At 40.5% G+C, this 13,455-nt stretch overlaps 1 protein-coding gene across 2 annotated transcripts in view; it reads left to right on the top strand.

Annotated features, from left to right (window-relative positions):
• Nucleotides 1-9,878, top strand: part of ano8b (anoctamin 8b) — a 59,296-nt gene extending 49,418 nt beyond the window's left edge. For both annotated transcript variants that reach the window (XM_012881431.3, XM_012881432.3), the window contains 4 exons: nucleotides 1,052-1,243; nucleotides 1,366-1,497; nucleotides 4,672-4,782; nucleotides 6,522-9,878. In XM_012881431.3, coding sequence (XP_012736885.2) covers nucleotides 1,052-1,243; nucleotides 1,366-1,497; nucleotides 4,672-4,782; nucleotides 6,522-7,298 — 1,212 coding nt within the window. In that variant the 3' untranslated portion in view covers nucleotides 7,299-9,878. The remainder of the gene's footprint in view (nucleotides 1-1,051; nucleotides 1,244-1,365; nucleotides 1,498-4,671; nucleotides 4,783-6,521) is intronic.
• Nucleotides 9,879-13,455: the final 3,577 nt, after the last annotated feature.

Consider the following 13,455-nt stretch of genomic DNA (forward strand, 5'->3'; position numbering starts at 1 on the left):
AAACATCATGGCTCTTTGAAGCTTTAAATGCCCAAAATCCTCAATGAAAGTAATTATAGCTGACTGGCACGCCCCCTTCTGGCTATTTTAAGTAGGGTTCTCTAGGTTTCAGTGCATGCAACATGCATCCTGTGCATGTCAGATTTCTTTTGTAGAATGACTGCAAGATGGCCTGTATAAAGCAGTGTGTGGTAGGATTTAAACAAAGCTGCCTTTACTTCGGTTTTATGATTTATTTCAGTGATTAAAAAGGAGCAGTGCACATTAATCAAGAGTGTTTCAGTCTATTGTGCAACTGTGCCAAATTTAGCCATAGAGACTAATTTTCATCTGTAGTTCCTGTCAAGTTGATGGTATGGAACAAGATAAAAACATAAAATCACACAATTGATTTAATTTAAGAAAATACTAAAAGAAAAAAAAAACCTGTGCTGTTTCTCTGAACACATAAGCTCACAGCACTGGCCGTGTATTAGATGCAGTGATGAAATGACTCGGGTACTTCCCTTTTTACCCACCTGAACACAGTTTTTGGACATTTTAAACACAGGAAAATATCCCCATTTGTCCTTATTATTAAAAGACCACTTTTAAACTTTAGCTCATTTTTCACCCATTGCTGCAGGCTCTTAACTACAAAGACAGTTCATCAACATTGATTAACTTTTTCTCGCTTTAGTTATAGTTCTTGCTAACAAAATATGTTTTTGTAAAAACTAGTTTGCCTTAAATCATTCCACTGCAGACATATATTTATATTTCTATAATTTATCTGTGCGGAGGGCTGGTGCCATTGCCACACACACTCATTAGTAAGTTCAATTTGGAGAGACTAATTAACCTAACAGTCATGTTTTTGGACTGTGGAAAGAAGCCGGCGTACCCAGAGAGAACCTATGTTTGCAAACTTGGTGCAGAAAAACCTTCTTTCTGCAAGGCAACAGTGCAGCCCTAATGAGCGTTTTATTAATTTAAATATGCACTTTGTCACTCAGAACTTTATTTCTGCAGCACATTAAAAGGTGAAAGTTTGACCATGTCTGTTTTACAGGACACCTTCCAGGACTATCAAGAGATGTTTGTCCAGTTTGGCTACGTGGTTCTCTTCTCCTCGGCCTTTCCTCTGGCTGCCATGTGTGCGCTCATCAACAACATCATTGAGATCCGCAGTGACGCCTTTAAGCTGTGCACAGGGCTGCAGAGGCCTTTTGGAGTCCGGGTGGAGAGCATCGGCCAGTGGCAGGTGAGACTCATTCAGAGCAATGAGGTTAATCTAACAGGGACTTTTAACTTGCAAATTGTGCAGAACTTGAATAAAAAGCTTCCAGAAATAACAGGGCTGAGGGTTTTATTTTCTCCCCTCAGACGGCGATGGAAGGCATGGGCCTGATCGCCATCATAGTGAACTGTTACCTGATTGGTCAGTGCGGTCAGCTGCAACGCCTCTTCCCTTGGCTCAGTCCTGAGATGGCCATCATCTCTATCGTCATCCTCGAGGTATCACACCCCTCCACGTTAAAATCTATTTTTTTTTACTTCCAAATAGGTTTTTAATCTTCTGCACATTTTTTTTAAAATTAGCAACTATTTCAGTGCTTTTGGCTCGAGGCTCATCTGTTTTTTTTTTCCAGTATTATTCTACCAGCAACGCTATGGAGGAATATATGGCAAAGCGCAGCTCAACTCATTCTTTTCAATTCTACTTTTTATATTTTGTTATACAGAAATTCGGTACTTTGCCAATTAAATCTTTAACATGCACCACACATGTTTAATTATCATTGTTCCAAATTTCCCAGTTGTGGGGTGTAGAAAAGCCAAGTTGTGGGACGATTCTAAAAAATATGAAAAACTATTGCTAATATTACTGATAATACATTTTTGCAGTTGCACTTTAAAGATGAAATTTATTTATAGAACACCTTTCACAAAAGGCATTATAAGATCAAAAACTTGTTCCCCACGTCCCAAAAACAAGGAAAAAATAGCCTATCCAAAGCGTCAAATACACATCTTTTTTAATAATTTATCTGTCAGAAAATGCTAAAGAAAATAAGAAATAATTAATAAAATTCGTTAAATCAGAACACTTAAATTCCAAAAGTTTGAACACTAGCAAAAGAAAAAGAAATTAATAAAAAAGGAAAAATGATTCATTAAACACATTAAACAAGGAAATGAAACACATACACATACATAAATGCATTAGCAAAAATGGACAAACTGATAAGTAAAAAGGTTGCCGATAATGTAAAATTAGTTGATCAAATGTTCTTAAACTGAATGCTAATTCAAACATGGACTCAAAAATATATATTTTTGTCTAGGAAAGCCTCAGAAAAAAGCTAAGCTAAAAACAAAAGTGCAACACGTTTTGCAATTCTGATGTCTGCAGGGCGATGCCTAAAGCCTGCACAATGTTGCAAATACTGCATATATTCATCACAAGATTACTGCACACAGACAGTATTATGCAAAAGGATTGTTGGAAAAGCAACATATATTTGACATTGTTTTCTAAGTGTTAGAAATTCCTATTTTGCGTGCAGAAGACCTGTAGGTCCTGCAGGTTCAGACAAGAAAACATCCTGATAACTAAGTTGAGGTAAAACTGATAAGACGCTGTTAATATACAGTGTTTGTGTATTTAAATTGCTTAGATTTGGTTCTGGGTCTCTTCTGCTCTTAGCTTGTGGTTTGGATAGTGAAAACTTGGGAATCACAGATCTAAGGGGTTTAGAAATTTAATGTGAGAAAACACGGTTCGCTAACTCTGATTCGACTCTTTGAAATGTGTCCTTTTATGATTCATGAATCACGTTGTGGTTGAAAGGGCCATTAAGAACTTAGAGAATGTGGGGACATCAGTCAACAAGTCATCATTGAAACTCTTTTACAAAACCAAATAAAGTCCTGGTGTTATCTGAAAAGCCAACACTCTCTAATGCTGTACATTTTTGGTCTTTTCCCTGTAACGTGTTGTATTGTAGGATTAGGTGAGCTTTGGTGGCTCAGTGCGTGTGATAGAGTTAGGTCCTGCTGTAAAATTGCAGATCGTAAGCAGCCTCATCCCATTATTTAATGCTACATGCAGAGGAAGCATCAGTGGCTTAAAAAGCAGAGACTCTAGAGAGCCAGTTCTGCAAGACGGCACACGGAATAATAAACTCTTGCTATTTTGTACACATGAGCTTTTAAAATGTATTATTCTACACCAGAGGAGGCCAACTCCAGTCCTCAAGAGCTTCTAGCTGCAGCATTTAATTGCAACCCTTCTCCAACACAGCTGAAGCAAACGGCTGAATTCCCTCTTCAGCGCGTCTTTCAGCTCTGCAGATGCCTGGTGCCTAACCATTCAGTTCAGTTCAGTTTCATTCATGTAGCACCAATCCACAACGCGTCATCTCAAGGCTCTTTACAAAGCCAGTTTAATTCAATCATCCAGACAGGTTGGTTAAAACGTTTTCTATCTAAGGAAACCCAGTAAATAGGATTGAGTCTATATGTTTATACTTTATAATTATTTAAAATGCAATTGATTAAATGTGAATTTACTTTAGTAAAAATGTAAGTTGTATTCTAAAATCCCTTACAGTTATTTTAGTTTATATAGTTGTTAATTTGATTTAAGCGTGTTGGAGGGATGCAACTTAAAGCTGCAGGATAGCGGCTCTCTAGGACTGGAGTTCGACGCTCAACTCTGATCTACATTTATTAGTTGGACTGTTAGTGTATGGGCTGAACTTAAATGGCACGGTTTGTCATATCTACCACGCAAAGCGCTTTTACACTGGAGCCACATTCATCCAGTCACACCTTTAACATCCATCCTTCCATCCATTTTCCTACACGCTTATCCCTGGTGGGGTCGCGAGGGGTGCTGGCGCCTATCTCCAGCTGTCACACTTTTAACACTCATGTGGTTATGTGCCTTGCTCATTGACGCATTGACATGTGGTGGAGGAAGCTGGAACTGAACCCATAACCTTCTAATTGCATTTATCGGCTGCTAAACGACTCTCTTGTCGTTCAGCAGCAGCCGACCTGAATCCCTAAAAAAGAAGTGATCCTGATATCTTCCTCCTTGTCATAAAAACAAAACAACAAATACCGTTTTAAACCAGATTTACACCTATTATTGAGGTAAAATGCATTTTCTGACCTCTCTGGCTTAATGTATATCTACAAAAAGAACAACAAAAAAGGTTTTAATGCATTTACCTGGATGTTTCTTCACGTTTTCCATCCGTTCAATCAAGTCACATTCCCACTTTAAAGAATATAAATTAATTTTACATATAAACCAATCAACAAAGTTTTAAAGTCATTACTTTTTTAGACATAATATATAAGGGACTTGCTCTGATAAACGAGTGACTTAAATGCATCCTGTGCTGCTGCTCCAGCCAGTATTTTTTAATTTTAGATGGGTCAGCTGGGTTTGTATCTGAAAGGCACAAACAGCTTGCAGCTCTGTCCTGGCCCGATTAAGAAGTCAGGCGTAACCAGAAGGACGATTTCACAGCTCGCAGGTTTTGGTGCAGGAATTAGTTTAAGAACATTTCGTTATTTTGAATCATTCTTATCTTATCTTAGAAGAACGCACATTAATTACACTGTCTTTCTTTTTTTTTATTTGTTCCAAATGTCCTTTCCACCTGTCTCTTTCAGCATTTTGCCATCCTGCTGAAGTACATCATCCATGTGGCCATTCCTGACGTCCCTACATGGGTCAAAGAGGAGATGGCGAAACTGGATTACCAGCGTCGGGAGGCCTTTAAGGTAAAGTAGGAAGCTGTTGTTGGGAGAGCCAGGGCGTCCGGGATGTTTTTAAGTGCTGTTTGGTCTTTGTATGGACTCAATCAGGGCTGCCCTTTGTCTCCGACCCTGTTTGTCAAGGACAGGATCTTGATGCGTATTAATGAAGATGAGGGTGTTGGGTTGGGGAACCTCAGGGTCTCAACAAAAATAATATAGATCACTACCTGCAGGGCTGCTTCTTCCTCTGACGCATCTTTGGCAGTATTGTGGGCCCGGCTCCTGTTTGTGACGGTGAAGGAGAAGCTTAGCTTAAAAGCAAAGTTCTTGCTTTACCAGCCCAACTATAACTCCAGGTATGGTCACAAGATATGGATCATGACCTGAAGAATGAGATCCCAACACAGGGACATTAGAAGAACCCTAAGACTTGCTGAAGAGACTACATACTGGGCCTTGCAAAAGCTTTTATTTATATGATTACTTTGAACCGTTCCACATTTTTATCTGGCAGCCATATACCATAATGTCTTTAAAACAACACAAAGTAGTGCATATTGAGAAGTAAAAGGGAAGCAATCATGTAGGTTTTTATAGTTTTCCTTCTTTTCATTTTTTTTTTTTTTTTTCACAAAAGAATAAGTACCGTGGCTTGGTTTCATATTCAGTTCCTTTTACTTTATTAAAGCCAAATAAAATGCAGTGCAACCTGCTGCCTACAGAAGTTACCTAAATAATTACCAGAATCAACCTAATTCCATCTCAGAGTAAATCCAGCAGTTCTGTGAACAACCGAAAGACCAAGGCAGCAGAAAGGCCATGCATGAGGTTGTGGAAAAAGAAGGGTTAGCTTAATAAACTGAATCCCATCATTTCTGAGAGCTCTGTTCAATCCTTCAGTCAAAAATGGGAAGAGATTAACCTGCCCTGTTGTCCGCCTAAAATAGCATTGGTACCAACTGCGCCTCTATAGAAGCCCAGTAATACAACTTGAAAACCAGATATTATTTTGCTTCTATTAAAATGGATGGATGGATGGATGGATGGATGGGTGGGTGGGTGGGTGGATGACTGGATGGGTGGGTCGGTGGGTGGATGACTGGATGGATGGATAGATGGATGGATGGATGGATGGATGGATGGATGGATGGATGGATGGATGATGGATGGATGGATGGATGACTGGATGGATGGATGGATGGATGACTGGATGGCTGGCTGGATGGATGGATGGATGGATGGATGGATGGATGGATGGATGGATGGATGGATGGATGGATGGATGGATGGGTGGGTGGGTGGATGACTGGATGGATGGATAGATGGATGGATGGATGGATGGTTGGATGGATGGATGGATGGATGAATGGCTGGATGGATGGATGGATGGATGACTGGATGGATGGATGGATGGATGGATGGATGGGTGGGTGGTTGGTTGGATGGATGGATGGATGACTGGATGGATGGATGGATGGATGGTTGGATGGATGGATGGATGGATGGATGGATGGATGGGAAGATTTCTCAGAGCTAACCTGAGAAACCAGGCTGTTTATTTTACACCTGATTTGTTTTAAGTTACGAGAGCGAAAAGCTCTGCAGCTCAACATTTAGAGGAAAAATCTGCAGTGGACACTTCTTCCTGCAGTGAGGCGATCTGGTAGATGGGGGAGCAGAGCAATACTGGAATGGTTAGCAGAGTCAGTGCTGATCCTAGTAAACACCTAATGTGAGTTTTTTTTCACCCCCTTCCTCTGCAGAAGCATGAGCGGCAGGCGCAGCAGCATTACCAGCAGCTGCAGAGGAGGAAGAGGGAGGAAGAGGAGAGGCAGCGGCAGGCGGAGCATATGGCGCGCAGGGAGAGGGAGCGCGATGACAGCAAAGGCGACTCCTCCGGGGATCATCACCACGACAAGAATCACGGGAGCAAATCTCGTTCTGGAGGCGGCGGCGGCGGCGGAGGAGGAGGAGGAGGAGGAGGAGCGGCCAGCGGTTCCGAGAAACCCAAGAGACCCAGCTCCCTGTTGGCCAATAATAACGTGATGAAGCTGAAGCAGATCATCCCGCTGCAGAGCAAGTTCTCCGGTGGAGCCCGTTCTCCTCAGTCGCCCACCGGCAGCGAGCCCAAACTACCCGGGTTCCTCAGCTTCAAGTTCCTCAAGTCGCCCGAGAACAGGAAGGAAGGAGCGGCCGCCTCCTCCTCCTCCTCCTCCTCCGCAGCAGGCGCCACTAATGCCGCGGCGGCGTCATCGTCATCTTCATCATCATCAGGTAGCAGCTCTCAGGAGCGTTCTCAGTCACCCAGTAAGGCCTTCAACCCTGGAAAACTGTTCAACTTTGGCAAATCGGAAGGGGGAACGTGCGTGAACGGGGCTCCGCCGCCCAGACCCGGAGACGGCTCGTCGTCGCAGACGTCGGAAAGACAAGCCTCCCGGTCCGACTTGAACGGCGTTCCCGACGAGATCCCTTCGCCCCCGGGAGAGGGCTCTGAGAACGGACATCACACAGACTCGGACCCGGCCGCTTCTAAAATCTAGCGTCTCAACGGGGGGGGGGGGAGAAAACTACATGTGAAGCAGAGTTGATGCGCTCGCTGTGAGAAAGGGCCTGACGTACCTTTTGTGCTTTTTATAAGCCGTTGCGCGGAGGTACTGGAAGCAGAAAGGGGAAAAAAAAGCTGAATCCCGATGAAAGGTGACTGTTGTTCCGGCCTGCTTTCTTGCAGAGACAAAAAAAAATAATCTGGCTTCGTACGACAGACGCGAAGCCCTTCTGTCACGACCGACTACAACACACTCACTCAAATTCTTCCTTGTCTGCAATACGTAAAGAAATGCATGAGCTGCGTTTCGACTATTTTAAGCCTTTAAAGCAGAGAGCTATGTTTCCTGGTTTCCTTTAGTCAGAAATTGTAAGCATCTTGGTGGCCTCACATGAAAAAGAAAAAAAAAAAATCAGCCCGTTGTGAAGGATATGGATTAAAAACAAAGATGGAAAGATTTCCAGACTCCATCCTTCTCAACACAAGTAAACATTTGATCTCTTTTTTTTTTTTTATTGTGAGAAATTTTTGGGGCCCTCCTCTTTTTTTAATGAAGCAGAAAAACGGAAAAGCAATATCAGTCAGTGTTTTAATATTTCTCGACGGTCACGACGCAAAATCTGTCCTCCCTGATAAATCACCAGCTTTATTTTGAAAGCAGAGGTGATGTCTGAGCGTTCAGCTTCCTTCCCGTTCTGTACCATTAAAAAAAACTAAACAAAGTAAAGAGCTTAGCAAGTCAAATTGCCCGTACCAGTATTGTTCCCTGGAGAAATTTAAACAGACGATTGGGGGGGGAGGCAGCGGATGAAGGTGATGTTTGAGAAAGTGGAGCATGGATGCCTGTTGCAAGCTGCTCTCCATCCAAGCCCGTAGAGTGCCGTGTAAACCCAGATGGCGCTTTGTTTCCAACACTCCAGTCAGACTTGGCAAAATGAGTCCAGAGGTAAACAGAAGAAAGTTGCACCAAACCCCAGCGACCTGACGACAAGCTCAACTCCAGTCTGATTCATGATGTTATGCAAAAAAGATTATTTTTTTTTCCCCTAAAACACAGAAAGCATCTCCTGCATCCTTCACACTTATTGGCTCCCATGATAAAGATGTGAAGAAGCCTTAAAATGAATGTATCTTTTATCAAAGTAGAATCATCCCACAGTTTAAGGAACAAGTAATAATGACACCTAGTGGTTAAAATGGGAACAACACATACACAATACCCACTCATGGAGACCCGGTAGAAACTCCACTGAATTGTTACTTACACAGGACAGGTCTATGATGTATTCTCCTCTACGTCTGGTCTGATTCTCTTACTGGCTTCCATGTTAGCAGGCTGCTTCTCTTTTGCCAAAATAAAACACCAAATGCTGCGCTCTGTGTTGGGAACCCTGGGAACTCTCATGCGATTGGCTCAGGAACCAGGAAGTAAACACCAAGGTAGTTCCAGACCTTACCTCTATGTTTGAAATGAGAAAAATGTGACTCAGACGTGGTTGGAGAGGACCGAGGAATGCTACTTCCATCCCAGGCGATAAATAAGAATGATTTAGGTTGATTTTACAGTAAATATCTTACTTATTGCTTCTTTAAAGCTTAAAAATATTTCATTAGGTACATTAACTAATTATCTTTGCACCATATATGTTCTCCAGTGTCCTGGTTCCTCTCCTTGTCAGCTCCCAGGGCAGTTTTCCATTAGGCTTTAGCTCTTGAGACAGAGATGGCCATGGAACAAAGCTGATTTTGTATCTGATCGACCAAATCTGTGTGGATTTAGCCACTCTCCTACTTACTCTCTTGCTGACAACAGTTGTTTGGTTATCTGGCAGAAACCACAAGTATTTTGTGGTATTTCAGAGTTTACAAAACCAAACTAACAATTCTCCCAAGGCCTTTAGAAGCAAGACGCCCCACAGCATCACAGATCCTCCACTGTGCCTAATAGTGGAGAATGAGGTGTTTTTTCCTCATATATTCTTTCACTCCAAACCCAACTAGACTGTACATTGCTGAAAGGTTTTGACCAAAACACACGGTGCCAATTAAAACTCAGCACACTTATATAGTGATCGTGGGAAAGAGTCTTTTTTTCCTGACAGACCCGATAATTCCTGTTATGGAGACTTGAAAGATTAAGTTTTCTAAGTAAGGAGATTTTTTTTACTTCCCTTATCATCGCCTTCACTTTGCATAGTGGAGCGATAAACTTGGTTTGTCCGTCCAGCCAAGTGGCTAAGAAAAACAGACCTATGTGTTACATCACATTTATCCCCCATATAAACAAGTTGTTTATTGCTAATTACAGATCAAATGGCAGTGATTTAATAAGTGGAGTCAAACTCATTTATATTTTAGGGGAATGTTACAGGGGTCGACCGGTGTGATTTTATTTGTACAATTTTCTACATGTGAGATTTTAACTACAGCAATAAAAGCTGAATTTGTTTTAAGGCTTTTGACACTGTGCCAATAGGTGTGGAGGATGCTGTATTTTATTTTATCTCTGCTCATAGCAGCTGTTTGATTGTTGGACATTGACCACTTGTTTTGAATATACTGTACTTTTTTCATTCTCCTTTACTATGTGCATCTTTTATGGATTTCTTTTTTTTTTTTTTACCATAAATAGTATTTTTTTAGGATAATGATTTTAACCTAGGTTGTACAGTATTCTACAGCCAATTTAGACACAAAAACAAATGAATGAGAGGAGAAAAGTCATAAAAATAATTATAAATTACCCAGTCATGTTGGAGACCTACGCCGTTTGTTGGTTTAGTTGGTCTTTCTGCACACTGCAAAAAGGGAACTAAAAGTAGATAAATCCTCTTGAAATTAGTGCATTTTCCATTGCTTTGAGCTGGTAAATCAGACTATTTGTCAATGGAATAAGATTTTTGCACTTATAATGAGAACAATTAATCTCCATCATCTTATTTCAAGTGCTGGATGTCTAATTATCTTGTTTTAGGGGTAGAAATACTCATTCCATTGGCAAATAGTCTTATTTAGCTGCTCAAATCAAGTAAAAATATAAAGATTTTAAGAACGTTTTGCTTACTTTTAGTTCCCTTTTTGCAGTGCATAATCCCAACATTGAAGATCAGGCTCAAAGATAGTTCTTAAAACTGCGGCCAGCAACCAAAACTCCTGTCAAATCTTAAGCAAATTTGCTGTAATGTTGTTTGTGTAATCTGATATCAGGTTTTTTCACATAGACCCATCATCTTACACCCATCAAGTCATTATTTCAGTTCTGCGTGGTCTGCAGATTGTGGAGCCAGCTTCTAAAAAATTACCATTTACCTGCCGGTCTGTGGGCCTCAGAGTACAGCAACACGGGTCGAGTCTCTGGCTCTGCTTCTAAATGGAAAATGCATCATCATACTGTTTAACACGCAATTTACATGTTTCAGAGGCCACTGAACTGTTCTGTGGGTTAAGAGATGGAAACATTAACTATGCATTTACACACTTTCACCTCCAGCAAGGATCTTGGCAATAACACTGAGTGGAAGCTGATACTGTAGATCGACATCACCTACGTTTAGTTCTGGCTCCGTTATCCACTCCCCTCCACACTCCTTATTTTTAATGTGGAGAATCTTCACTGTACCCGTTTCAATTATCTGTCTTTTGTAGTTTTTGTTGCGTCTGCCTTTTTTTCAGACCAGTTTTAGGTAAATAAATTAAAAAAAAAGATTAAATGCAATACAGACAAAACAGGATGAATCATGTTGTAACATCATTTAACTGTCGGTACAAGTGTGTTCGCTTTCATTTCTCTGGACACTCTTCATTATAAACGTAGATTAGGTATTCCCAGGATGAGAGGAATATATTATGTGCTTATGTGTGTTTTGTTCAAAGGCTGGGACATAAATCGCTAGAGAGAATCAGCGCAACGACATGTAAACAAGATGTAGATGTTATGTAGCTGAGCTCAGTCTCATAAAAAAAAAAATAAAAACTTCCCAGTTTGCTGCATTTGGATTTCAGGGATGAAGAACATCACGATGCATTAGCGTCCCTTAATCATCATCATCATCATCATCATCATGTAGAAATGTGCTTTAAAGGACCAGAAGGCTGGGATAGGGCTGTTTGCTGAAGCTTTTACATCACATTAAACACGAGTCACGTTTTTTTATGAGTTCATTTCCACAATTTCCAGGAAAAAAATATCCAAAAAAAAAAAAAAGTTCTCTTAATTAGATATTCAAGGCAGCTGGAAACCATTAGGAACAGGGAGGGATTTTGATCAGCCTCAGTTATAGAAACAGGCTTTGATCGGTAACAGCAGCATCTGTCTTATTGGGCCGAGTGCAGCCATCCCTCTGAGGAAACCTCAACTTTTACTGCAGTCGATCCAATAGGTAATCAGTGCGAGGGAGGGCACCAAGTGGATTTATCGAATGCATCAACTTCTGGGTTTTGATTCGGGTGTGAACGTCTTCGTTGAAACCCGAGCTGAACCTCAAAGCAAAGACGCTTTCATTGAAGCCTCACTGACACGACATCAGATGCTCTTCCAATGTACAAGAGGGGGACAAAAAAAAAACTGATCTTTTAAAGAAAAATACTGGGAAATGGGATTATTTATTTCTTTTAATTTATTTTGTCATATTTTTGTAAAATATGAAAAGAATAGTTAATAAAACTCTTTTCAAATGCGCTTCATGTGTGGAGTTTGTTTTGCCAAAACAATTCAACTTCATTTACAAATAAAGCTTGTCAGGTTGAAGGGACAATTGAGGTTTTCTTAAGTGGGGTTCTGTGGAGAGATTGCCTTTAAAAAAAACATCTTACCTGCAGTAGATTACGTTAGCTGAGTTTTCATCCCATCTTTGTGTGAATTTTTAGTGAACTTTTAAAATATCGTGAAAAGGAAAAAGTTTCCATTTACTGGTTTGTAGCGAATTAAGCAGGCGACGCACAACGTAATGTGGTCATACGTTGGCTGTAATAAACAGGATGTAGGGGTTGCTAACTAGTTAACTACCACAGATCAGTAATGGAGCGGGGCTTTAATGAATGGGCTGATTTTTGTGTTTCCATCTCCACTTTAACGCATTTACTGTTTTTCAAAAAAAGTAAGAAACCACCTCAAGTGAGCTTAAAAAACCTTTATTTGTGAAATGAACTATTTTGAATTTTGCCATTTTCATCAACTTGTTCTAATGTGATACTTCAAAATTTGCATTAAAGGACGTTGATGGAACACACAACTAATGTCTGGTAAAAAACCTTGAATCCCTTGAACTTCTTCACCTTAAATTATAATCTTCTTCTACTTGTATCTTAGGTCTGTTTGGATTACCAGTTATTTCTATTTGCTAAATAAATCATGACCGAAAAAATGAGATCCCAGGTACAAGTGGCCGAAACGAGCTTCCCTGGAGGGTGGCCAGGCTCAGCCTTAGTGATAGGGTCAGAAGCTCAAAGTAGAGTCACTGCTTCTATGCATCAAAAGGAGCCAATTGAGGTGGTTTAGGCATCTGATCAGGATGTCCCCATGGTGTCTATATCAATATATCCCATCTGGTCTGGAAATACCCTGGGATCCCCCATAATGAGTATACACTAAGTTTATTATGCCCTTTATACTATTTGGAAAGCCCAGATAATGTCATATTTTGGTAATCTCTGACAGGTTAATGCACATCTGGATTAATCTGACACACTCTTCAAGCACTGCTTCCTCGTGTGACATGGAAAAAAAAAAAAAAGTCAACCAAGATATCAGCAAGAAAAATGTGGGCTGGACCTCCACAAGTTTTCATCCTTTGGTAAAAAGCCAGATATACCCGCTCAGGAAGGAGGATAGATTCTGTCTCATATAAACATGTTTTGGTGTGAAATGTCTCCATGGAAAAATCTAAATAAATAAAATCTTCAATTCTGGTATTTATCACGTATAAACGTTTTGGTTTTCCTTTCGGGCCTAAAAAAAAGAAAGTGATTATTCAGATTTACCATTAGACAGTGAATGTAAATTTGCTTAAGTGTTTTTGTACAGTGTAAATATCTGATTTCAGCTGGAAGAATAAAAGATTTTCAGTCCCTTTGCTTTAATACATCTAAATAAAATCCAGTGGAACCTACTGCCTTCAGAAGTTACCTGAATATAGTTTGTGCTGGTATGTAAT

Source organism: Fundulus heteroclitus, chromosome 9, assembly GCF_011125445.2.
Source record: "Fundulus heteroclitus isolate FHET01 chromosome 9, MU-UCD_Fhet_4.1, whole genome shotgun sequence".
Lineage (NCBI taxonomy): Eukaryota > Metazoa > Chordata > Actinopteri > Cyprinodontiformes > Fundulidae > Fundulus > Fundulus heteroclitus.